The sequence below is a fragment of the Xiphophorus maculatus genome, chromosome 22 (assembly GCF_002775205.1).
Source record: "Xiphophorus maculatus strain JP 163 A chromosome 22, X_maculatus-5.0-male, whole genome shotgun sequence".
Taxonomy (NCBI): Eukaryota; Metazoa; Chordata; class Actinopteri; order Cyprinodontiformes; family Poeciliidae; genus Xiphophorus; species Xiphophorus maculatus.
The window spans coordinates 7199366-7225962 of NC_036464.1; the positions used below are offsets into that span (position 1 = coordinate 7199366).

The 26597-nt window shown below is 38.5% G+C and overlaps 1 protein-coding gene across 2 annotated transcripts in view; it reads right to left on the reverse strand.

Moving 5' to 3' along the window:
- LOC102233463 (phosphofurin acidic cluster sorting protein 2-like) overlaps window positions 1-26597 on the reverse strand; it is a 52707-nt gene that overhangs the window by 2866 nt on the left and 23244 nt on the right. The window contains exons 3-24 of one of the 2 annotated variants that reach the window (XM_023327462.1): window positions 21447-21536; window positions 20082-20207; window positions 17858-18020; window positions 16872-16963; window positions 16310-16390; window positions 15912-15971; window positions 13721-13872; window positions 12849-12942; window positions 11502-11585; window positions 9804-9937; window positions 9460-9592; window positions 9254-9358; window positions 8249-8355; window positions 7252-7406; window positions 7075-7185; window positions 5758-5860; window positions 5277-5309; window positions 1855-1897; window positions 1727-1769; window positions 1423-1561; window positions 1108-1331; window positions 59-172 (exon numbers count right to left, since the gene is read on the reverse strand). In XM_023327462.1, coding sequence (XP_023183230.1) covers window positions 59-172; window positions 1108-1331; window positions 1423-1561; window positions 1727-1769; window positions 1855-1897; window positions 5277-5309; window positions 5758-5860; window positions 7075-7185; window positions 7252-7406; window positions 8249-8355; window positions 9254-9358; window positions 9460-9592; window positions 9804-9937; window positions 11502-11585; window positions 12849-12942; window positions 13721-13872; window positions 15912-15971; window positions 16310-16390; window positions 16872-16963; window positions 17858-18020; window positions 20082-20207; window positions 21447-21536 — 2386 coding nt within the window. The remainder of the gene's footprint in view (window positions 1-58; window positions 173-1107; window positions 1332-1422; window positions 1562-1726; window positions 1770-1854; window positions 1898-5276; window positions 5310-5757; window positions 5861-7074; window positions 7186-7251; window positions 7407-8248; window positions 8356-9253; window positions 9359-9459; window positions 9593-9803; window positions 9938-11501; window positions 11586-12848; window positions 12943-13720; window positions 13873-15911; window positions 15972-16309; window positions 16391-16871; window positions 16964-17857; window positions 18021-20081; window positions 20208-21446; window positions 21537-26597) is intronic. The other variant, XM_014469734.2, reaches the window with a different exon arrangement.

A 26597-nucleotide genomic window follows, 5' to 3' on the forward strand; every position in this document is an offset into this window, starting at 1 on the left:
ATCTGCTGTTATTGCCTAAAATAAACAGCAGATGGCAGTGCAGCATAGAGCGCCTTACCTCTCAGCATTGTGTGTTGGTGCTTGGCTGTGCAGATCAACCTGCTAATACCATCGATCACTTGGCTCTTAGAGTCCAGCTCTTTCTCCTTGGGCTTCTTGCTAAGGAAAATCACTGAGCAGGCAGAAAGCGTGAGCTCAGTCAGAACAGGTTTACTTTAGAAACTTTCTCTCCCAATCCTGAGAACTTAATTTACTGATATGACAAAATAAAAACACATCCAGATCTCAGGAATATTTCAGTATGTTTGGATGCCTGAGGAGGAAAGAAAACTTGATATAACTGCTTCAATTTGGTTTTATTTTTAAAATGGGTTCCTACTCATGTTTATTGTGCAAATACAATATTTCTCCTTGTTCTAATCTAGACTTATTCCTTAGGTGGATTTTTAAGCCACAAAAACTACGATTCACCACAAATTTATGGCAGATATTTCTACAGAGGTCAGGCTTTGAATGCATAAGCAGCAAAAACCACAAACAAGAAGGACTAACGGATAAATGGATGGTCAAATAGAAGAATAGGTAATTGATGGATGAGAAAATTAAAGAAAACGGAGCAGGTAAATAATCCAGACTGCATTTTTTCTTTCCAAACTCATCCTGGAACCTATTTTCAAAAGAGTGTATTTTATTGGACTTGTTGTTGGGCAGCATCTCACCTGCTGCAAACATTGGTTCATTACACTCAGTTTGGAAAACAGGGAGGCTTTGTCAAAAGTGAACGAAGTAAATTACAAGCATCATCTCTAAAATAAAGTGAATTATCCTGCAACATAGTCCATTTTTGGCTTGTAGAGCAATCTGATGCAAAACTGTAGAGGAATAAAATCTAAAAAGTGTCTTAGCTCAAATCTTTCTTTTCAAAACACAACAAGCCAAGACCATAAAGAGCTGGTGAGACAGATAACTAACTAAATTGGTTAGATGCCTTTGAAATTACAATATATGGGAAGTATAAAATGACCATCTATATTTCTGCGTGTGGAGCCTAAAATCCAGCCTAAATAGCTAAATTCAGAGCTGCTAAATACCAATAGGTGAGCGTACCTTTCTTGTTCTTTTCCTTGGTGACCACAGTCATGGCCATGCTGGGTGGAGGAGTGAGTTCCCCTCCGCAGGGCAGGCGGCTGACTTGTAGCGACCGGAAGTTGCACTTGAGAGTGTTCTTCAATCCCACGTCCCTCTTCTCGCCCTCTTTCTTCTTCTCCGAGCCTTGCCAGGTCCAGTAGTCCACCTGGAGCCCCATAACCTCACTGCCTGAACACGGAGAGCTACAAGGGAAGAAAGCAAGGTTAAAACAAAATAAAAAACATAAAACGCATATAATAAAAACACCACAGACTAAAACATGATGCTCTGTACCCGGCTCCTGACAGGGCAGTGGACACAGAGGGAGACTGCGGTGGGGTACTCCCAATCTCCTTCCCATACGGGCCAGCCGATGGGGGCGGTGGGGAAGACAGGATGCTGGTATTGCCTCCCATCGCATCATCAGAATCCACTGTGAGAAATAAAATAAGTTCATTACCTCTTATCATGAAAATAATAATAAAAAAAAACCTTTTAGGATGTCTTCATATTTTGAACAAAAAAGTTGACCAACTTAAACATTTACACACATCAAAGTCCTAAATATGATCGAATTTAAAATAAAATAGTTTCCTACTTGAGGTCGAAAGACTTTGCTCCACTATTCCAACTTTGACAACCTGCAAGAGCAAACAAGCTTCAGTGTGAAACACAGCAGACATGTCTCAACCGTAACACATCCGAAATGGAAAAGCGAATCCTTACCCCAATAAATGGCACAAACTTCTGACAGGAATCCTCGTCCGGGCTGTGAGCAGAGAAAGAGCGAGAACGCTGTGAGGGTGGGGAAAAGGTGTCTAAGCATTTCAATAATCGAGAGGTGCAGATGAACACTCAATGCTCCTGAAGGAGAGATGGCTTAGGAATGGCTTTCACCATGTCCCTTCGCAGCTGAAATGACTCAGGTGGAATATGGGATTTTGTTGGGAGGGGATGTCACCTTACAATGAGATGAAAATGAAGACCGCTCCTTACAACCGGAACTAGAGAGAGCATTTCATGTTGGCTCAAAATCTCTTCAGAGAGGATTATGGATTCTTAAGCAATGAGTAAAAGGAAAATCTCTACCGACACATGCCTCTGCAGAGATAAAAAAAATACAAAGCCTTTTATTAAGATAAACAGAAACCCAGGCAACAAAAGAAAAAAGCCAAAACGCATTCAAGACAACCAGGAGGTAACAGTGCAACTCCTAAACTAGCTGGGGAATCGCCAGTAGGAGTTGCAACACATCTGCAAAGTAACTTCTCACAAAACAATCATCCAATGGATGGTTACAACACAGTGATGCTCTAAATCTGTTTCAGGAGATTTTAGTAAGAAAATAACCAACCAAAGTAACGGTACTAAGAAGCTTCACACATCATGAACTGAGCAGCTTTTAAACACATTACAGCACCCACCAATCACTGCCATTCCTAGTTAAGATGGGTCTAAAGCATTGTTTTCACTGAGCGGTATATGCCACTGGTGCTGTTTGCCACTATGTCTATTTCCATTGTGAAAGCAGCCATTACCAGACCCATACCGCACCATTCCTGGCTACCACTGAACCTACCTTCAGTGGTAGGTTTATAGGACGATGGCACGGTATGGTTAGGGTGGAGCTACTGGCATCTCACATCACTGTCCATTGGTTGGGAGTCAGAAAAGCATCACTGCTTGAGACATACTAGTGTGTCATGTTTGTTGTTGCACTAGTATGATGCTACGCTAGTGTGACACCTACCCTGTGAGAGTCCAATTAGTGATGAAAAGAGTGTCCTGAGTACGCCTGACCATAAAATACTTCTGCCATAGAGCTCAATGGAAACGAGGGATAAGTGACTCCAAGATACCACTCTGCTGCAGTAAACTTAGGAGATTTATTTATTTTTCACCACTGGTACCATTTTCTAAATTTAATTATTGTTTTGACTGACCATATGTTCAAGAATAGGCAATCTTGTAGACATTTGTTGACTTATGAAAATCAACATCGTACTTATAACAACTATTTCATAATTTTTCTCCAGCTTTAAGTACAATAAATGTACTTAAAGATAGTTTTTTCCTCAACTATTCTGGCTCACATTATGGTACTGTGATAAAGGATGAGTTTATTTTTCCATGTTACCACATAATTATGGAGGCCCTGCCTATGTGGTAAAATCTTCCACTGAAAACACACTAATCAGCTATAACATTATGACTGCCTACCAAAAGTACATTGGTTTCCCTTTTCTTGCCAAGACAGCCCTGATGAACTCCACTAAACCTCTGAAGGTGTGTGATAGTATCCAACAGTGGGTTCTTAAATCTGTGTAAGTAGAGAAGTGGGGCCCATCGGGTCTTCTTCATATGTGGGCATTGAAGTCCAAGTGAACACCTCAAGCTCACTGTGCTTCACCCGGACTTATCTGCACCCTTCACATTTCTATCAGAACCAGCTATTTGAGCTACAGTAACAGTAGTTCTGAAATTTTCATCAAACTATCACAATTTGGCCCTTGTCAAACCAACACTTGTCCATGTTTTGTGCATCTTAACTTTCAGGTTGAGAAGCAGGAACAACTTCCATCTCTATGTCTATTTGGGGACAAAATGTTCACTCACTGCCTGATATTTGATGTTTATTCTTAGAAAATACCTCATCAGGAACACTTCACACCCCAACCACGGCCTGCACACTGCCCTCAGGTAGACGATACTGTAGCCTGAGGCGCAGGTTGAAGAGGTTCTTTGGAAGCGTCTTTCAGACTGGTGAGCAGTAAATCAATAGCTGCTATTTTGTACATTACTGTACTCTACAAGTTTGTTAAAATATATTTGTGCAATCAACATTTCTCTTGTGCAATAATTGGATATTTGCTTTTTAATATGTGCTGCTGATTTTAAATGTGTTTGTTTTTATGAGCTTGTGAAACAATATTGTTTTGCACTGTGTTTGTGAAGTGGTGCTGAATGATAAAGTGATTCTTCTTGTGTTTTCAATATCCCACCAGCAAACAGGTGCCATAATGAAGAAATAATCAGTTCTTCACTCCACCTTTCAGTGGTCATCATATGCCTTATTGATGTTCCAACAGTTCACAAAGCATGATCTTTTTCAGTTATTTTCACAGCATACGTCAACATACATGTTAGTATTTAGATTTCATGCATTTTCAAACAACATTGGTCATTTAGTTTTTGTTTCTTCGGTTATTCGATGTATTTTTGTGTGACTGTTTATGTGTCTTTGTGAGCTTTTGTTGCTCTACTAAAGTTTGGTACCTCAACCATTAACTGATCTCATATCAATATCTCTCTAAATGGCTCATATATCAACATAACTTGTGTATATTCAGCCAAATTCATTGTTCTAAAATATGTGTGCATTAAGTACAAAATATTCCAAAAATTGTAAAATTTCTTGCATTATTTCAGAACCAAACTAGGTGTATCAAAGTACACTTCAGATGTGAACAACTGAAGAACCGTCTTTCTGCAGGGCTACTGGGGTCATAGGATCATGAATTTAGTCAGAGCAAACTTGTCCACACAGTTGAAAAAGCAGAAATAGATAAAGACTGATTGGTTTATAAACATTTGTCGGATGTAGAATTTACATCACAAAGGTTTTTATTGAATTTTAAACCTTCAAGCCATAATGTGGGCTATTCAAGTTGATAACAAAAATGTCTTAGATGTTTCTATAAAAATTAAAAGAGAAACTAAACAATATTTCTGTAGTTTAGAGACAGCACAATATTAATTACTTTTGTTTTGAAAAACAAAAATGTGACAAATGATTTACTTGACTGGTTTGACTCTTCTACCTGCAGATAGTCCCGCCTTCTAAGAAAGCACCTGGTTCTCACAGTCTTTACGATTCTTATGGTACTTTAACGCTGGCTGCGTGTTAGAACACCAACTTAATTTGTAAAGGCTTGTCTTAAAGGTTGTTAGGCAAATCGTCACACCAACAACACAGACAACAGAGCAGGAATCAAAGTCACAGCAAACCAGAGACACGGGTCAGGACAAAGTGAAGTTAGACAGAAAATAGTGTGTGAAAAGGTAAATGTAAAGACACAGCGAGGAGCTTAGGCCAAATGGAGGAGAGGGAATAAAAAAGGTCAAACAAAAAGAGCTGAGTTAGATACCTGATATAAAAATCAAAATACAGACTTCTTTTCCTTGAAAGCAAATCAAAGAGGGAAAGGGGGAGGAGAAGGAATGCAACAGTTAAAAACTACATTGGTTTTAGAACCTGCTGACCAACTGGAAGCTGTGCTCACTAAGATGGGAATGGTAGTTAAAAAAAAACAAAAAAAAAACAATAGGTACAAGTTTTTGTTCATCTTCTTGTCAAGTTCAGAATCCATGTTGGGCTCTTCCAATGACTGTCATCACAAAAAGCAGTGTAATATGCAAAAGCTGAATGCTTGTAAGCAATTCAAGCATTGCCTTCATGCAGTTTAATAGATATTTACTTTAACAGCTCAAGTTACAATGATGGTCAGGATTAGAATTAGAAATTATTTCTGAGAGAATATTTTTGGATTGCATAAAAAGCACAGATATAAACATGCATACAGATGCTGTATGAATATGGTTGAAAACATACAAGTAATCCAGGTTTACCTCTTCTGTTTGTAGGTGAGCATGGCTTCTGAGATGGGGAACTGGTGGGACACGTTGGCACCGGCTAGATACTGAATAATTCGTCCTGCTACATCCATGTTGTCTGTAGGGAAAAGAAAGATGGATCATCAATAAAGAATCAATAAAGAGAGAGATGGATGAGTGCATGGTGCAACGAATGATTATTTTAGTAGTTGATTATTCTGTCGATTATTTTGATGATTGATCAATTAATTGGGATTAAAAAATTGGCACATTCTTCAGATTTAACCTCTTAAGTCTTTTTATACAATATCAGACATACATTAAAAGATTCAAATAAACAAATAATTATTTTTTTTAAATAAGACAAGCATTTTATTGCTTAAAATGCAATAGCATACCAGTCCTCATTCTTATTTCAATAATTGATTCATAATGATTAATCGTTTCCGCCTTAGATGAGTGGAATAGATCGACTGATAAATCTAGGCAATGGATGGATAGATGTGCATCTTTTAAGTAGAATCCAACATAAAAGTCTTGAAATACAAATATTACTCCTTCCTCACATTTTTCATGACTTTGTAGAACAGATAAAGCCTGAGTTCTACATTCATGTCAGATCAACAAGAGTCTACATCTCCACATACATCAGATTGCTTGGAGACTGAACATTAATTATTTACATTCTTCCAAATGTGTGTTAATACAGACAGGCAAAGCACACATCTGACAGACCGCATAACAAATAAAAGAGTGGTGGGTTGTTAAGGCAGCTTCTGTTAAGGATAAAAGATTTAGAGAAAAAAAGGATGCCAAGCCTTCCTGCGTTCATTAGCTCCTTAGTGATGACTCAACACCATGCGCGAAAAACCGTGACTCTCTTTGAGGTTGAAATTAAGATACAAAGTGGAGAAGGATTTTGGTAGCCGGGCTCGCTGATACTTTAGAAGTGATCATGAGACAGTGGATTAAAAACGATTGGGTGAGTGCAATCATACGTTGATGTTCAAGTTCACAAATAATAAATCGCTTCTAAAATAAGCAAAATACAAAGTCAAAGAAAAATACATAAATACATAATACATAAAAATACGAAAAAAAAAACAAAAACAAAAGATGTGTGATGCTATTTTAACCTGGTTCTTAAGATGTTTTGCAGGGTGTGAAAACACTACCTGATCAAAAACCATCTGCTGCAACAGACAGAAATTCCCTCCTCTGTTCAGCAGCTCATGACCTGAGCTCTGACCCAGTTTCGTTCCCTTTCAAGTTGGCTGCACATTAGACACACAGACTTTCCCTTCAGCCAGAGTTTAGAGTGTCGAGTCCTACCTGACGTGGGCCGTTCCGTCCTGCAGAACAGCTCCCTCCAAGCCGTGTCCATGAAGATGTTGTTGAAGCGGCTATCGAAGGAGGCCACATACTTCGCCAGGGGATGGGAACCTGCATGCAGACTTGGTTACATACATGCAGCATCTTCAGGTTTAATTTTAACTCCGGTTGACGTACCGATGGGAATAACGAGGAAGCGTATGTAACTGAGCCAGTCTGGGGTTTTATTGGCGAGCTGCTCCACGAAGAACCTCAGGACGGTGCTGAGGTAACTCTGGTCGCCTGCAACGGCCACTTTAATTGTCGGTGGTGTCTGAGCATTGCAGTTGCAGCTGGAAGGTGTTAAATAAAGAAAGCAGTGAGTAAAACGAAGAAAAAAAAACTGGCTTTTGAGAAATGTAGGTCAGAGATGTTGTGTGAAAAATTAAAGCCTGCCTGAAAGAAAGATTTGTATCTCTATAGGATTGTTGCTTTAAAACAGGTCAGCTTTGTTTTTTTCCCCAAAGAGCCACATTGTATCAAACAGATTTTACAGCACTGAGGGCTTAAAAGTATCTGGAAGATTTTTTCAACTTTATTTAAGCAGCTCTTTTGATCCTGCCACAAAAAAATCTTTATAAATAGGGTTACTTTTTAAGACCAGCTGAAACTGAACCCTCCAGCTGAATTAAACCAAATCTTCAAAGAAATTAGGTTGAAATTCTTCAATAATGATAAGAAAGACTTTTTGTCATCCAGTTATTAGGCTAAGAGGTCATTACATCAGGGTGCTGTATACTGGATCAGTATTTATAAAGTACAATCGTTTAATTATTATGCTGATGACATTCTAAAATATTTCCGCTTTTCATTTTGACTTTCTGTTTAAGATTATAAAAATATAACCTTGCCTAAAAATGACTTGAAAGCTTGCGGAGATGACAAGCAGAGATGACGGATTTAGAAACAGAACACTGAACACTTGTCTGGAAACAGCAGATTTTCAAACGATGGCTACACAGACAGAACAAGATCAGCAAGATGAGCAGAAGCAACCTGGAATCTTCTGAGGAGAAGCCTCCATAAACAAATGCAGATTGGCAAGATTTAATCCAAATTAGGGAGGGGAATAACACTCCCTGATTAAACGTTTCATACAAACAAAGCAAAGCATGTGCATGTGTAGGCGACTCACAATCTCTGGATGCGTGTAACGATGGTATTGAAGGCAGCCTGCACATCAGCAGCAGAGCACGTGGAGACAATGGGCTGGCCCTGTTCATTGAGCAGGTCGGCTACGTACTGCACAGAAACACACGAGAGGGACACAATGAGTTAAGTTAAGTGAGACTGCATCTGAAAGACAGCAGAAGCGGGACAATCTGAGAAACGTCCTGCACACATAATACATAAAAGAAACGTCGTATTGTACTACAACCCGATGTTGGCTCACATTATGACACATAATGTGACTAAATCATGCTCTTTATGATCCCTGTATGTATTAGAAGGGTTTCTACAGATTATTTTTGTCAAAACCATCATTTATTGTGATACATTTCTTATCATAGCAAGAATTTTGATTTATTGTTACAATAAATTCCAATTAACAATGTTATGTGTTGTTGAAATTATTATTTGTACTATTTTTTCTACTCTTTGTTCAATGAGAGTATCAATAAATTTAAAAATATGATTAAATGTCTGGTAATATAAATGACACTATTTTATGTGACTAGTGTCCTAAAGAAGCGTTTTACAAACGTTTATATTTTTCAAGAGTAGTATTTGCGTTTGTGGGGCCATGATTGTTGCGTCACACACTCAGAGCCATATATTTCCCTAAAAAAGTAAAATAGTTCTTATCATTTTACTGTTATCACAATAGCACCATAAAGTATTGAGATAAAACTTTAATTCCATATCACCCATCCTTAGTCAAACTTCTTAAATCCCCAGACAATAATTTTCAGATTTCATTGTTAATAATTAACAGTTTTTCTTGCTTAAATACAAAGGATTGAGATTAATTTATATGCTTTTGCAGAGGCAAGGCTTTAAATAGAAATGGATGAATAGATAAGAATTCTGAGTAGAAAATGAACAAAAGTCTTTACTTTCCCAGACTATAGAAACCCAGTGCTATTTTATGAACAGATTACTGTTAAGAAGTTCTGAATGTTATTTAAGGAAAACACACCTGTCCTTGCCACTCTGTAGTATTTATGAGAATGATGCTCTCTGGCAAGCGTTCGTCTGAGATGAGGATCTGGTTTAGCTGGTCGTACACAGACTTCCTGGGAACCTTGGAGAAAAACGAGGAGCAGAGACTCTGAAACTGATACAAGCACATGCATCAGCCAAAAATGGAGACAAGACAATGTTTTACAAAACAGGGAGGCTTACCTGCGCTATTAGCCGGGAGTCTGGGGAACACTCGCTCTCCATGCTGCTGGTCCTGTCGCTCTGAGCCTTGGAGTTCTGCCTATCTTTCATGGAGGTGCTGCGAGGACGCCTCTGCAGCCTGTTCTCCACTTTACTGAGAATACAAAACGCAACCAGCTCCAAACATATGACCGGCAGAGAGAACAAGAAATCTAACGATCTGGACGCAACTTGTGAATAAAAAAAAGGAAACACCCATTCCACATGGACTCATTCTGGTTAACTTGCATATTTAGATACAGATGTTGGTTTGTGTAGGATCGGATTATTGTGTTTATTCTCAGATGTAGTGATGAGCCACTCACCTGGGTGACATGTGGTTTTGTGACTCCGTTTTGCAGAGCTTGCCGACGGTGCTTGGGATCCGTTCTGTGTTGACATCCCAGCTATTAGCCTCCCCAACTCCAGATCCACTGTTTTCCGACTCTGGCTCCTGGACCTAAAATAAAGAGGAGGAATAACCAGAGTTATTAAACATATTTCATAACCAAATTCCATATTTTTAATTTTCCAATCTTTAACTCTTTTTTAGCTCATTATACAAGGACAAATACAAAAGTTCATTAATAAATAAACAATCTAATAATTCAATGTCTTTGTCTTTCTGAATTTAGTTAATTTGAAACACATACCTCATACTATGAACAAACAATCGAGCTAAAACCAAAAAAGTTCTTTATTTCCATCTAAACAAAGTTTTACTGAGAAATTAGAGTCTAGTTTACATCTGATGTTTCAGCACGAAAACAACTTAGTTGTAGTTTCTTTATGACTTCACCACCGAAGCACGTCTTTACCCTCAAAATCTTTTAATGCTGAATTAAAAACATGTTTAATTAATAATAAAACATTAGTTAATAATTAACATTTATAGCAGTTCAGGCAGTTCTCACACTGTACAAAGACACATACATTCAGAGAACAATACATTTGTGATATGTTGAGAAGCACTAGCTTGGAACTGCAATGCAAAAAATCCATAGACCAAAGTGGAAGGAATGTGGGCAAATAGATGAATAAAGAAAAAAATATATATTTTTTAGATAATGAGACAGGCAAACAGTCTATAAATGTAGACACTTATCCAAACCTGTAAAATACTTTCTTGTTTTAAGACTAAAATCTCATCACATCTTGTGAAGTACTGGGATTTTTCAAAAGAACAACATGATAAGTTTTTAATATCTTCTTATATAGCTTTTGAAATTACATTTATTTTAGCTTTCTTAATTCTCCCTAATCCTAGATCTTTTCATTGCATAAAAGTCTCACTGTATTCTCAGATAATTTTGCATGTTTGTGCATTTCATTTTATGATCTAACGAGAGCAAAATGACATTTAAGTCGGTGACCCGTTTAAACCCAAACACCTTGGATTTGACCCAAAATAAATAATGGAAGTGATATCTGAAACAAATTTTAAAAGTAGTAATTTTTCTTTCTCGTTAATAAGCTTTAAAACACAAAAACACTTTTTATGGGAATCAAACCTAGCTCATCAATCTCCAGCAGTGTCTTCTCTGTCTACCAGCGGAGCTGGAGAACAAAATAAGATGTTGCTTGTGGCTTTGCATGGAATTGAGCTCAAGTTGCTGAGGTTTTTGGTAATTCTAAATGCCCGCCGTGACAGAGGAGATAAAAAGCTGTGGTTTGTTAGCAGGTGGCTGAAGAAACATCTTCGATATTTGCTTCAAATTGGTTTAGTGAAGCAGATTGCTGAGACGGCCGCCCTGTGCTTGGAGGGGCACATCTGAATGAAAAAGGTTAAGCTGACCCAGCAGCAAGAAAACAGCAGGAAACTCAGGGACCTCTCTCTGTCCTCATCATTCAGAGTTATCTTTGTCTGCCCTCACACACTCCCTCTCTTTGTTTCTTTTTCTCAAAGGCCCGAGGGAGGAGGAGGCAGTGAAGTGAAAAGGGAACGGTTGGAAGGAGTAAATGTGAGAAGGAGATGCTCCAGAGGGGTTTGGTTTAAATTATGTGCCGCTGTTCCAAAAACATACCCCAACAGACGTTTCTGTGATGCTGTCATCTTGATATCGGCTCCCCTGGACTTTACATCTGTCCACAGTCAGAAAGTCTCCGCTCTATAGGGGGGAAAACACACACACACATGGCTACATTAGATTATATTCTCCATGGAGGTCACTTTGTAGTTTTTCAGACAGTTCCCAGGATTCCTACATGTGTTTGACAAGTTTTAAAACTTTTTCAGACTCACATTTCCAGAGTTTTTAAGTATAAATATAAAAGTTTGCTTTAAATGTACTGTACATGTTGCTACAGTATACAGATAATCTGCACACAATGAATTGATGGATGGATGGACGGACAGACAGATGATATAAAAGTGGATGAATATAAAAATGGATATAAAAACAGAGCTAGATAGATAGAGATATAAATGGATGGATGAATATAAAACCCACATGGATGGATGGAAGAACGGATGTAGAAATGGATTCATATATGGAAGGAAGGATGGATGACAGACGGATGAATGGATGATTTACACAATGTAACAGAAAATATGGTCTGGAAATATGAAACGTTTTCCACATTTTTCATACTTACCCAGACCTGTAAATGTTCATGTTTTTGTCAAATTCTATATTTTTCCAGACTGTAGTATCCTCAATGACCTAACGGTCTAATAGTCGTGCTATTCACTGCATTAATTTCACCCACACATCTAAGCCTGTTTGCGTGCTCAGAGTTAAGCCATTAAAAATATTCCTGTGCGTCTTGTAACATCTGGGTTAATTCATTTTAGTCTGAGATCAAACAACTTTCCTTTCTGGCTGCGAGACATGTTTATGAAGTTCCGCTGCAACACAACAAAATATAGGGCTACAGCAGCCTGTGATGCTTTGGGCTATTTTATTACAAGCTCAAATGGTTTCCCAGATATTTATAAATGGCCCCCTCCCTCACATCGTTGGATTCAACATGCCTCTCCTCCCCTGCCTGTGTTGTTCTAATGGGCCATAAATCTGGGAGTAGGAGTTCAGGGCCGCTCCATCCAATCTTCCTTCTGGAGCATAGTTGTGTCTAAGCGTGTGTGTTGATGGTGCTGAAAAGGTCATCTGGTGACACTCCCTATAAATACTGAGAGCCTGCAGGGGTGGACAGGGCAAGGACTTAAGTCTTCATCCTGTCCTACTAGTGGCTGCATTGCACTCAAGCTCTGATTCCCTCGACCTCAATGAGCCGAGCGCTTACAGACATTTAAACAATAGCTTTTTTTCTTTTACATAGGAACCTATAAAACAAATGAAACTGAGCCTTAATGATAAACAATGACCCTAGAAGACAGTTTGTTCATACATGGTGATTAATGATCAACTTACAGGACAGGATAATTCTCTCTGCTGACTTTTTTGGCTGTGTATGCTTCCGATCTCCGTCTGGGAGCTGGAGTGAGACATTCCTTCAAAGAACGGCCTAAAAAAAAGAAGATGATATTTTAAATATTAGGAGTTTAAAACTAAGGGACACAAACTATTCTGCTCAGCCTCGGTTTAACAAAGTAAGCAAACCTTTAGAATAATCTTATCTTGTTACAATATGGGGAAATCTTCTGATAAAAATGAAACACTTTTAAATATTAAGCATTACATGTAAATATTCCCAGAACAGATTAACAAACAGCAGAAGACAGCAACATCTGCGTCATGTGGGAGAAATTGAAGATAAATACAAACATAAACTGACTTTTGAATAGTTTCACTGAGAAATAAAGAAGCCTGTAATAATACCAGGGGTTTGACAGTACATGTGATTTATGGTGCAGTATGTACATTTTCTAATGAATAAATGCAAATTATATTTTTTGTGACACCGAACCAATAAAATTAAACCCTTTTAAATAAGACTTAAAAAAAATCAAACAGCCTTTTCAGTGCAGGGGCTCAGAAAAAAGCAGCCTATTATAAATGTCTAACAAGTATATTTTTTTTGTCATAAGAATTGAACAAACTAAAAAATTAGACTTTGGTTCAGTTGTTTTGGTTTTAATTTCATGCTACAACAAGTAAAACACAGAACAGACATAAAACCTACATAACATCCAAGGCTGCTTTGACTTCATACAGCCAGAATCTATCAAGTCCATTCAGCTGCTCTTAATTCTGGTGCTCCCCAAGGTTCTGTACTGGTGTCTTCTCTAATTAATATCCATCATGGTAAAATTTTTATAAGCTGGGCTTTAAGAAAAACATACTTGAGTTTAGGCTTTGGAGTGCTCAGTACACTCTCATTGTCCTCCATCTCTGGCCCGCTGTCGCTCTGGTTGTACACCTCCAGACTGTCGTAGAGCAAATCCAGATCCTCCTCAACCTCCTGGGTCTGATCTACTGGGTCAGAGTCTAGCACCTACCACACACACAAACACCCCCACACCTTTAGTACATTACAGACACATATTTGTCTTCATAGCCATGGCTTCAGAAAGTGTAAATCTCTAATGTTGGTTTAGACTTCTGGACCAAGGAAGGCCAATAAATTCATACCGTAGTTTTTTTTTTTTTTTTAATGATAGTTAAAAGGTAGGTGAGTGCTGAGGTGCTGCACAGTGGGGATTTATATCATAGGAAGTGCACACAGGCAGGCTTGTGGACTAATCAGGTGATTAATGCCACTCCATAAGAGCAGAAGCTGGCGGGAAGCAGATAAACAGTCTGTCCCCCCGCCTCCTTCTGCCTGGGTATTTATAGAGCTGGAGCCTTGCACATTACCCAGGCACAAGGAAGAGATTAGTGACAGTGAATGTGATAAAAGATCACTGGACCACCTGGAGCTTTCAGAACCATCCAGAAAAATACAGCACTGAGGTTGGTGTGAGGGAACATTATTAGACATACAGCGCCTCCCAAAAGTTAGAATGTCCCTTGATATTTTTCACCTATAATCTTGTTAGAACTACAGACTTAAATGTGAAGTGTATTTGTATTTAGCCCTCCTGAGTCAACACTAAATAGAGCTCTTCTAGGCAAGGAATTCTTCTGTTCATTCGTCTTTTTCGACAAACAGCTCAAGCTCTGACATATTAGATGGAGTGTCTCAAGGGCCCAATTAAAGTCTTTTCACATATCCTCGACTGCCTTTAGGTCTGGATGATTTTACGTCACGATGCTTTGCTCCAAGTCATTCCATTATAGGTCTGACTGTATGTTTAGAGTTGTTGTACTGCAGCACAAATCTTTATCACAGTTATTTTTAGGGGTGCACCAATAAATCGGCCTGGGTTTCCTTAATTTTAGGATATCGGCTGACATGTGAAACCGATCTTATTCACTTATCTTATGTGAAGGTCAGAAAATCAGTCAATGTCCCCTTTTTCTTTGTCATGAGAGAGAGCTGACTGACTCACCCACCCACCAGGTCAGGTCTGCACATACACGGTTAACAATAGTCACATAGCTGTTGCCAACTTAGCAACTTTTCAAACAACAGAAATCAGCATCAGCCAAAATCAGAATCAGATCGACCAGAAAACTGCAAATGGTGCACCTCTTTTTTTATTTTGTATGTTTTGCAGCCTCTAACAAGCTTCTGCCTTGTATTTAACCCCATCTAGCTTCCCTGTCCTTCCAGCAGAACTACATCCCACAGCATGATGCTGTCACAACAGTGTCTCACAGTGTGCAGTGTTAGCTTTCTATCTAATAACTAATATTAGATAGTTATTTTTTCTAATAACTTTTAAAAAATTTCTAATAATTTTTTTTACCTATGTTTTGCATAGGTAAAAAAAAAAATTAATAAACAGTCTAAGTCCAATCTGACCATGTAGGCTGTTTCCCCTACATAGCTTGTGGCAAACTGAAAACGGGAAAGCTGTTAAAGAGGAATATAATTTAACAGTCTTTGACTTTCTTCCTATAGATTTTACATTTTACAACTTGGCTATACTCATTCTACTAGCTTAATATAGTTTAGATACGAGCGAACATCTGAATCTTACTCCCAAAAAAAGAGCTAAATGTCTCACTTTTAACCTTTTATACAATGTCTTAAACAGAATCCACAGAAAATATATCCTAATAAGTAGATTAGTCATCTGTTCATTATAAGAAATAATGAGTTAATCAAGCTGTAAATTATTTCTGTATGAATCACATCTATGGGGAATGTATGAATCAGACATCAATTAGCTTTAACAATGCCTGTAACCTTGTTTTTCTTCTACCTTTCACTGCTCTGCAGTAAAAGACTATTCAGGCAGTCAATGCTGGGATTATTTTCTGCTGCCTCAACGGCAATATAATAACTACAAGCATCACAGCTGACTAACTTGAGACCACATAACAGCCTGGCTGAGAACACAGAAACAACCCAGCAAACCTTTCCTTTGGTGCTAAAAAGGTGTTTGTTTGGGCAACAACAAAAAAAATAAAGCAGCTGTAGCTTACCTCGTCAGTAACCTTGAACCTCTTCAGCAGAGCAACAAATTTCTGCTTAAAGTTAGGTTGCTGTAAGAGAAGACAAAAAAAAAAAAGATGTAAATGTGAGCAAAGGAAACTGCTGAAATAAATCTCACATTTAACAACCTGCTTGGATTTATAAATTATCCTCGTTACCAACTACTGGATTACTTATTTCATGCAAAGACCATTATAGTCAGTTCAGCGAGCCCACATTGGTCATTTACATGCTCATCCACATCCTGCTAATGGCTTGGACAAATGGAACAAGCTGTGCTACTTCTCCTAAAAGCTTGTGGAACAGTACGCTACACGTTTTATGCTATTCTTATGGTCAATGATTGGCGAACATTAAGCTCTTTGTGACAGTAGAGCGAGCCACTCACCCTGGTCATGGAGGTGGTTCTGATCATTTTCCTGCGGGGTTTCTTGGGTTTCCGGACTTCATCATCTTCATCATAAATATCCTGACGTTAAAACAAATGCAAATGAGACAGGAGGCTATTCAGTTATGCCATGTTCTTTCCAATTTCAGATGATGAATTCAACACAGCTCCATTTTATGGCCTAACCCAGCTATAAACACAGAATAGCTGCATTTATATTGAGATTAAATAAACTACATGGGCAGTATACTGAAGGTGATTGGCTACACGGGGTTTTATTTTGAGATTTTGGAGTAAAGACAACTGAACACAAATGTACATCCCACTTTTCAGACTTTTATTTCCAAAACAATCTTTATAATCATTTATTCGTTTCCTTCCACTTCACAATTATGAACTTTGTGTTGGTCTATCATATAAAGTCCAAATAAATACACTGCAGTTTGTGGAAGCTACAGTGATATGTTCGGCAAACAGCTGAAAAATAATGTGAAACATGAATGTATACCAGATTTAACAGAGAGCTGCAGCACAGTCACAAAATGATTGTTCTGGCACCAACCTGGGCATTAACTGCGTCATCACTGGCCTCCTGCTCCGACGAGTAGCTGTCATCATCGTCCTCTGAATAATTATCCATGTCAGGGGAGCGGTCTGAGGTCAACAAATGAAAACAGATGTCAAAATACAGAGATATCGGCTAAGGAAAATATTTTTTCTATCTATCATAGCCTCTCTATGATGGATAGAAAAAATATTTTCCTTTTTTGTCGTTTTTGCAAAAGTTCTTCTTAAAAGAGAATACAGCATTTTTATGCAACAACAATAATCTTGAATTTCTATCTTGATTTTCAAGCATTTAATAAGGCAAATGTGGCGAGATGTTGATTCTACTGGACATTTTTTAAAGATTTGGTGGAAAAGCTTTTCCCAATTTAATTTTCTTTAAAGACAACAAATATTTTCAGCTTAAAAATCTGCTGTTTATTCATTTGGAGCAGCTTCTATGTTCTTCCTTTTGCCTGTGAAACATCCTGCTCCATGCTCCAAGGTAGGATGGATGCTATTAAGGATCAATGAACGGAGAAAGATAAACATCTTTTCTTCCCTCCCTTCCCTCAGAGTGACACTCGTTTCATGCTTGCCGCATGAGCTCATGTGTTATGTTTGAGCAGCTTCCTTAATAACATCCAGAACAGTGTCGGTCGGATCAGAACGGCAGAATAATGCCACGGAGTTCAGACTGGACCATCACCGTCCAGAAATAGAGCGGTGAAAGGTAATAGTCCCTCCATCTGTTCAGGTCTCACATTGACATTGCAGCCGCAGTTGAAGAGAATAACATATCTCTGGCTGTGGGACAGGCCTGGATTAATGGAGTTTATTCTGTTCTCAGTAGGGAAACTTGAGCCAGGTGGAAGGAGGGAAGAGAGAGGCCACAGCGGGGAGGTGCTGGCTCTGGGGTTGAAGGACTGAAACACATTTGGATTTGGACTCAGACCTTTCTAACAGACCCACAGAGGGAGGCGGGAGATGGCGCTCACCCACCTGAGGTTTTGGTCTTGCGGCAAGCCTGCCCGCTGCTGTCCTCGTGGTCGATGGGCTGGCTGGACAGAGAGTACACGCTGATCTCTGCCACACGCACCGGGGCCTCCTTCACGTTGCTATGGAGACCCAGAATCTGTCCCCCGTCTGTTGGGTGTTGCATCACCTGGACACAGTGCAGCATTTAGATCAAATTTAAAATCCATCCGTTTAGTTAATGATATGTCTCACCCAGAAAGAGATTCTTTGGGTTTGAACGTTTTAATTTATCTGCAAGCTAAACACCGCCTGCGATCATATCTGGTCCCATCGCTCTGTTCCGTTTTTCTAAAGCAGTGATTAAACAGTCAAAAAATAAAACATACTGTATCTTCACACATCCATTGCTGGTGAAGGGATTAAAGCAGGTTCTCTTAAACCACTGACAGCTAAGCTATCTGTAAATAAGTCTTCATAAAAAAAAAAAACTGCTTTGCCTAAGTGACCCAATCCAATCTGCATTGCCATCCAACCCAGCAGCGCAAGTTTTAAATAAACGGTTTTGAATTAGATGAGAGAGGATGAGCTTTCCGTCTAAGCTCTGTCTGGGGGCTGCTTGTAATATTTCAGCTGATGAATGGCTGAACAGGGAGCAGGCTCATTTCGCTCAACCACCAGCAGGAGTCCACTTGAACTCTCCGAGCAAAGCCCAGGAAGCCACTTCCTCCCACACAATGCTTCGACGGTTTCAGAACACGAGGCACAAGAGGGTTCTGCTCTGCAGCCGGATGACAACGCAATTACCCTACAGGGTCCAATAATGGTCAATTTGGCTTCATTCATAAAAAGTCTGTGGGTTATTTCCCAGCAGAAAGAGCAGAGCAGCTGAGTTGGAATTTAAAACACAATAATGCATTAGTCTTGTTTTCAGATGACAATCAGTTTCTGCCCTGAAGGCCACAGCAGGAAAACATCTCTGGCTGAGGACAGATAGTGATTAGAAAATGATTGATAACACCTGTACCATGCAAAGGTATGCATGCCTCTTAAACTATTTGGGTTGGACATCATGTGACTATATTTATGTGCCATTTCTATACATGAGTGGTTTGTAGTTGGTTTTCTATGTTATTTTCCCTTCATTGTGGGGGACAAACAACAAAAACTGGACTAGCATGGCTATATTCCTAACAATCATCAAATAGGATCAAATATTGAATAAAATATTGGAGCTGCAGTTTGTTCAATTTTAAGCTATGGCTTAGACAGAGGTAATTATGTCAAATTTAATTATTGTCCAAAATAAAAGAAAAACTTGCTTAGTTCCCTCTAGACAAAACTGACAGAAACCAAACTATGTATCGATTTATATCTGGGTCGAATATATATTTTGTTTTAAAACATGGTTCTGTATTGGAACAGTATGGTTTTATGGACATGACTCAATACATAGTAATGGAGGCTGCACTAGCTAAGTGGCCAATAGGCGCCATCTCCAGTATATATCCAGTAATATACATTTATCAATAGATGCAACTCATAAAGGCGGTTTGTTACATTACATTTATTTAGGGTTATCAAAGTAGAGGGGACAGGGACATTTTTGAAATTCTTTCTTTTAATTATCTACAATTATGCACTGCTATGTGTTAGTATATCACATCAAATCCTAATTAGGGTTGTAGGAGGACAAACCATAAAAACAAAGAGGTATGAATACTTTTGCAAGAGAATTAAAAAAACAACAACATTGGTATCTGTTCTGTCAAGGCTAATTTCAAGCCAACAATCCATAAAACATACGAGCATGATGTTTCAGATGAGTGTTTGTGGTCAGATATCCTTATTCTGTCCTAATTTCCCCACTGTGTCTCCAGCTGAGGTTTGGACTAACCCTAAAGAAGTAAAATGGCTCAATAGTAAATTATCTAACTCTTTTTCAAACAAATAAACTAGCTTATATTTATTTCAACAGCCAATCGACAATGAAAGCAGTTTTTTTGTTTGTTGTTTTTTTTTTTGGGCTAGAATAGCATATATGAAGCAACCACCAGATGGTCGATCATTTCACACAGCTCTGTCTGATGAAAATGAATCACAGGAGCCCATTCTCTCTGGCAAGCAGAGCAAGGTAGAACACATTCACAAGCTCAGAGCAAAATAGAGCACTTCTCAAGCAAAGCGACTGAGAATGACACATGAAATGAAGCGGGTGAAAGCACTCCACCCCCAGATGAGGGGATGTTACCTCAGCCATATTGATGACTCCCACAGCCAACGTTTTGTAGCCCAGGATGGTTCGATTTTTGTAACGCTTCCGTCTCTGCAGCATGATTTGCAGTCTGTTGGCGTCCCTCTTTAGAAAGTGTGGGTACTGTAATGAATCGGAGGAAAACACATCACTCACTATAGTACATTTCATCTGTTTATATAGTCCTACAAAGTAAAACAAGAAAAAACGGGTGAAGCTGTTTATGGTTAAATTTGTATGTATTTTTTGAAGATTAAAACACTTATCCAAGTATTCAATTGTAAATATTCTAAATTATAATCAGTCAAATTAATTAATCTGTCAGATAAAAAAAAATGTTTTCTGATGCTATGTTTAGACCATTTCTATAACCCGAAGGATTATATTGCACTAATGTGCAACACTTTTTTAAGGTAAGTCCACATGTACATAATTCCATTATTCAGGTGATATAAAAAAGAAAAAAGTCTGTTTGCACAAGGATTTATTTTGCTTTTACTACAATATTTGCTCACACTAGTGGACATCCTGGAAAGGAATCATGAAAGATTCTTCCACTGGAGTCAATCAAGGTATCTGTACTATTTCAGAATTTAATCCCTCACTGTTGTACCACATATATCAGTAGTCAGAAGGTAGTTTTTTATATGTAGAGCTGTACCTTTTTGAAACCATAACTAAATTCTTCGAATAACTTTCTCATCTTTTAGCTGCACAACGTTCTCATAATAATCATCTGTAGTTGCTGGTTTTAAAAGTTGGCTGAACTTATCGCTTCAACTTTTACAAGCTGAAGTTTTTCTGTGATTCTGACTGTTCCTTTCAAACATTCCTCTGCTGAAACTTTCTATAATCAAAGACTCAGACGTCAACAACTAATCAACAAACATATGATTATTGTTCCTAATTAAAACATAATTTTTTAAAAATGATTTTTCTTTTTTGAATTTCCTAAACTTTTTCAACATATAACGACTGTTGAAAAAGGGCCTCCAATCCTAGGTAGGCGGCCCCGAATAACTCAAAAGCAGGTCGTTTATTCAATTCAGTACCAGAAGCTGAGGGTGGGACCACAATTATGATGATGAGAAAGCATATGCATTTTAGAAATACAAATAGCAACATGCTAGCCAATATACCAGCTGCTGATACCAATTCTGTTATCCTTGTACCACTATTTAACTTTGTAGAAATGCCTGTATACTAAAGAGTTGAGTTCATTTATGGCCTGCATATTTTTTAAAGGTCAAAATCTGTAAAGTTAGGGTTACTAACTTTACAGATTTTGAAATGTTTCAGCAGCACTTTTAAGATGCAGTGACATCTGTGTGAGAGTTTGCAGTGGAATGTGAGACGGCTTGCCTGTAGTGAGAAGGTGAGCTCCAGGTCGGTCTCCATCAGTCCGCTGGGAGGGAGGACGTACTCGTTTGATCTCAGAAGACGCTTCGAGCCCTGTGAGGCAATGAAAAGTAAATGTTAAAATTTGATGAATAATTATAAAGATAAACTTTAGGTTCTGACAGAGGGCCGTCTTTTTCATCAATGCATTTCTACCAGTAGAGCAAATGATGTGGAATCTGGGGAAAAAAGGTCAAAAATAAATCTGACTTAAATACATCAATGTGAAATTTGCCAACAGGTATTGCTGAAAAGTAAGTAAGCCTAAACAGAATTAATTAATACAAATTTTAAAAAAGCTTTAAAAAAAAAAGAAGAAAAAAAAAAAGCTTATCCTCTCAGATAACAGTGAGCAAGTCTGGAAGTTAAATTTTTTTCTGCTTTTTATTTTCTTTAGAACAGGCCTGCTCCACATTCACACCTCCATGCAAAGTCGCACCAACCCATAACCTTGAACAAACAGTCCTCAACTCCATCAATTCTCCCTAGAGAACAGTTTGTTTTTTTGCAGAATAAGAGAAATGTTTTGTTTTGAGAGCTCTAAATACCCATCAGCCAAATCTTTACCCTGGTCTGATGCTGTAATGTTAACTACTGCAGCCAATATTTTCTGTTGGAGAAGCACAGCCACTGATTCAAGCTGCTACTTGAAATCACATTAAGCTTTCTTATCTAATGCTTGCCATTCTGCTTAAGACAAACTCATCACCTGAGCCAATTCTGGGAGATGGCCGCCTGAGGATTTAAATACAACCGGTCGTGGCAGTCTCTTCCTAGCGGAAGCCAAACAGCACTCAGCATGTCCCCGTACGACCTCTGGCAGGCTTTAACATGCTTCTCTTGCATGCCATGGATTTAATCCATGAAGTTACTTTTGAATTACAGATTTCAGATTAACTTCACAATCAGTTTTCTTGTTCTGCTGGTTGTAATCCTAAAAACAGGAAAGCATGAAGCCACCACCAACTCATCAGGTTAGGGTAACAAGTTTAGGCCAAGCTTGTTGTAAGCAGACTTTTGTTGTGCAACACTTCTGGCAACGGCAATAAATAAAAAGTTCACAAGTCTTCCAAGCGCAGCTTAAGTATCTAGTACACATTCCAATTAACTTAAGACTTCCTCAAGAATAAATTCCTGAATAATGATGTAATGTTGAAGTAGGTAAGGAATTAGGCACAGAGTTACCAGAGTTTCTAAATCATAGCCGGTACTGTTGATCAACTCACTCGATATTTCAGACAGTGTAACCAGTTTGCTTTTGTGCTATGCTACTGTTATTTTGTCTCTCTTTTTAAAGGGGGTCTGAAGTATTTGTATATTTCAGGTATTTGCAGGTGGCTGTAGTTACTAACCTCTGAATACCAGTGGTACGCTGTATCAAGGAACTACTTGAACCACAGTAAGTGTTAGATAATTATTTAGGTCCGATTGATTCAGGCTCTCAATGCCAGCAATATATTCAGTAACACTCGTTTTCTGTTGCCTGCCTGAGGTCTTTCTGCATGGAGTTTGCATGTTCTCCCTGTGCATTCGTGGATTCTCTCCAGGTACTCTGAAAGTCCAAAAACATGACTGTCAGGTTAACTGGTCCCTCGAAATTCTCCTTAAGTGTGGGTGTCTGCGTGCACAGTTGTTTGTCCTGTTTGTCTCTGTGTTGACCTGCGACCCCTTCTGACCCCAGTAGGAATACATGTGCAAGATAATTGAAGGATGGATAGTTTTCTATTGCAGTATGAAAACGCTAAGGTAAAGTATTAAAATGTTGTTTCATTGCTAAAACAGCAAAGATTGGCCAGAAGCAACTTTTTAAATACCTTTATGTGGAGATGGAAGCATTGTGAGTCCTTTACACAACAACAAACCTTTACATCAATTTTAGCTTCTGCTGCTGTTTTGTTTCCTTGGACAACAGCTTTAGCTTCCAACATGCAGCCTTAGCTTCAGAAAGCTCACAATAAGTTGTGAGCTTTCTGAAATAAAACATACTCACTCAATATGCTTCAGAGTATCACAAAAAGAGAGTAATATGCCTTTGACAGTAGCTGTGGTTCTTGTGTTGATATAACAAGAAAAAACTAGGATAAATCTGAGTCTGACCTTGTCAACATCAGCTCCACAAAGAGGCCTTGTATGCAGTTCTTTCACATGCCCATTGACTAGTATAATGAATCAAGACAAAAAAACCTAGGCACACTGAAATGGCACAACCTTGGCAAGGAAAGCTTGCACTCAATGTCCTCAAGCCCCCTTTTACCCTCAACTACAGCTCCTACAACAATCTCTCAGGGGCCACATGAGGATGGAGGGGTGCCGGGCTTAGTTAGCAAAGCCTCCAAGCAACTACCAGCTCATGGAAAAATGAGTTCAATGTCACATTTCCTCCTATGGTTATCTTTTTAAGCACATTAAAAACTCTGAACTGAATCTCTTGTTTGCAGCAATGACAGGAAGTGTGCTCAGGTCACTCAAAGTGCTCGGTGGGGAATCATATTACAGAGGTTTTACAGGAGTTTGGAGGCTTCTGCTTCCACCCAACACACACTGATGAAGACGCACACAAATATAATTGGATCATAACTCAGCATGCTGCACACCAAAGCTTTTCTGACAGCAACTTGCAATGAAATGGGAACTGTGCACCATTTGTGTCAGAATTCATTGTAAAATTTGGTGAATACGAATGCATTGGGCTGCTTTTAACATGTTTAACATACTTGAAGTGATAAGAATCAAATCTGATACAACAACTATGCCCAGAAAAAACAAGAATACATCCTCATTACAACTGCGGAGGCCTGGAGACTATCTATATCAATAGCCATATAGAAAGGGTTTCTATATGGGGCTGAGTCATTACAGGGCTGAGTCTGAACTTGCATGTCACTTAACTTGATGAGTCCCACGCAGATAAAAGAGATAACCATCAACTGTGTTCAACAGACAAGCAATGACGTAAAACAAAAATGTTTCTTTATTCACTGTAAAAACAAAGCCGTGCGATTCCAGGCATATTCCCAACTTGTTCCTTCAGCTCCCCGTTGTCCGTTTTCCTCCTCACCAAACCTGCTGGAAAATGCATTTAATGCTCCAATTCCAGAACTGCGACAGGCAGAGCTTTACTCAGCTATCCTCGGGGCAGCTCAGCAGAAATGGGGAGATTTCACGCTCCGGAGATAGCGTAGCTCATGGATACTGCCACACTTGGTTGGCCATCTTTACCTTCAGGACAGCGGCAGCAGGAGGATGCTATGGTTTCTCTTTAAATAGAATTATGCAGCTTTGCAGAGTAACCTTTTAGTTTTCATAATGAAGAGGTCAAAGTTCATTAATTATATACAAGATAAAAACAATTTTGTTGGCCTATAAACCAAATTAATGCAAATGACTATAAAATTCTGTTAATTTGGTTGCTTGTTACATAGACAGTGGGTTGCAAAAGTATTCATATATCACAACTGCAAACTTCAATGAATTTCATTGGTATTTTATGATATATTCCAACAAAATCCATCAGTCCATCCATCCATTTTTATGTCCTTTTCCATAGTGGGATGTGGAAGGGTGCCGGTGCCCATCTCAAGCGAGACATTTCGGGGGAGAGGCGGGGACACCTTGGACAGGTCACTAGTGCATTGCAGTACCAACAAAGTGCGATGTGTAATTGTGAAGTCAAAGTTCAATTCAGTTTTTTATGTTCAATTCAATTGCATACATTTCAGTTTCAAAAAGTTATAAAGCGATACAATAAAATTCATTTGACTATGCCAAGTGGTAAAAGGTTTTCCATCAAGGGAAACAACCCGGTTGCATCATTTTTATAATTCTGCAGCAATAACTCACATTGAGCATGCACTGGCAGGGCTGGAGAAAAGAACTCTTACATCGGATTCCAATTCTTCTTTTTTTTTTTTTTTTTACAAATAAAACTCTGAAAAGTATGCCAAGCATTTGTATTCTCGGCCCTGCTGTGTCGGCACATTATGGAATCACTTTTTGTTACAAGTACAGCTGAAAGTCTTTTGAGGGGAGAGTCTTTTGAGCAAGTCTCTACTTAGTTTGAGCATCTAAGATTGTAACACTGACATTTTTGTCTGATTTTTTTTTTTTAAGAGTTTGTGGCACAAGTGACATTTATTTCACATTCAGGCAACAGGAAAGGGAGCAAAGAAATGGCCTGGGTCCGGGAGTGGAGCCCAGGACAGCTGTGTTGAGGTCTATAGTTTCCTAGTATTGTGCATCTGCCCTGTAAACTGAGCCACGGGTTGCTCCACTTTTTCTTCATAAAAAAACAGCTGAAACTCAATCAGAATGTATGGAGAGCATCTGTAAACACCAATTTTCTAGTCTTAGCACAGGATCTATACAGGATTTTTATCTGGATCCAAAATAAATCTGATATGAACAGAAGAAATCTGTAAGGGCAAATATTTCCAATCACGCACAAAAAACACAGATGCAGATTAAGTGATCTAATTTAAAGGACAGAGCAAAAGACAAGCTCCTGTTAACTCCCACCTAATCCTCCTTACCTTTCATAGTCATTATATCGGAACAGCTGATGACTAAAACAACTGAAAACTGACCGTTTCTTTAATTGCAGCTATGCTTGCTGCTACCTGTGTTGCTTTAAGCTGTGCAGTCAGACTACTGACTATAGGCAGCAATCCAACACAGTGCAACTGCAGATTAGTCTGGCATATGACCTGATAGAGCATCACACCATTCTGGGTAACAAGTGACTTTGTGTCACAAGTAGGCCTGTCACAATAGAAAATTTTGCTAGACGATAAATTCTCCCAGAACTTATTGCGATAAACTATAATATTGTAGTTTTGAGGCCATTTTCAAGTAATATAATAGTAATAATGGTACAAAAATGCAAGAACACATTCTCAAGAATCAATAGCCTTTAAATTGTAATGAACATTTAAACACTGGAACTGGAAGACATTTTAAATATCCCAAATAAATAAAGGAAACAAAAGAAACAACAAATGAAATGAATTCTGAAGTCTCTGTAAACAAAATTATCTTTAAAAGAAAAAAATGGGGCTAGATGAGACCAAAGCACCAGACTGAAAAGTTTTATCACTCAGTATTTGGTAAAAAGAGAGA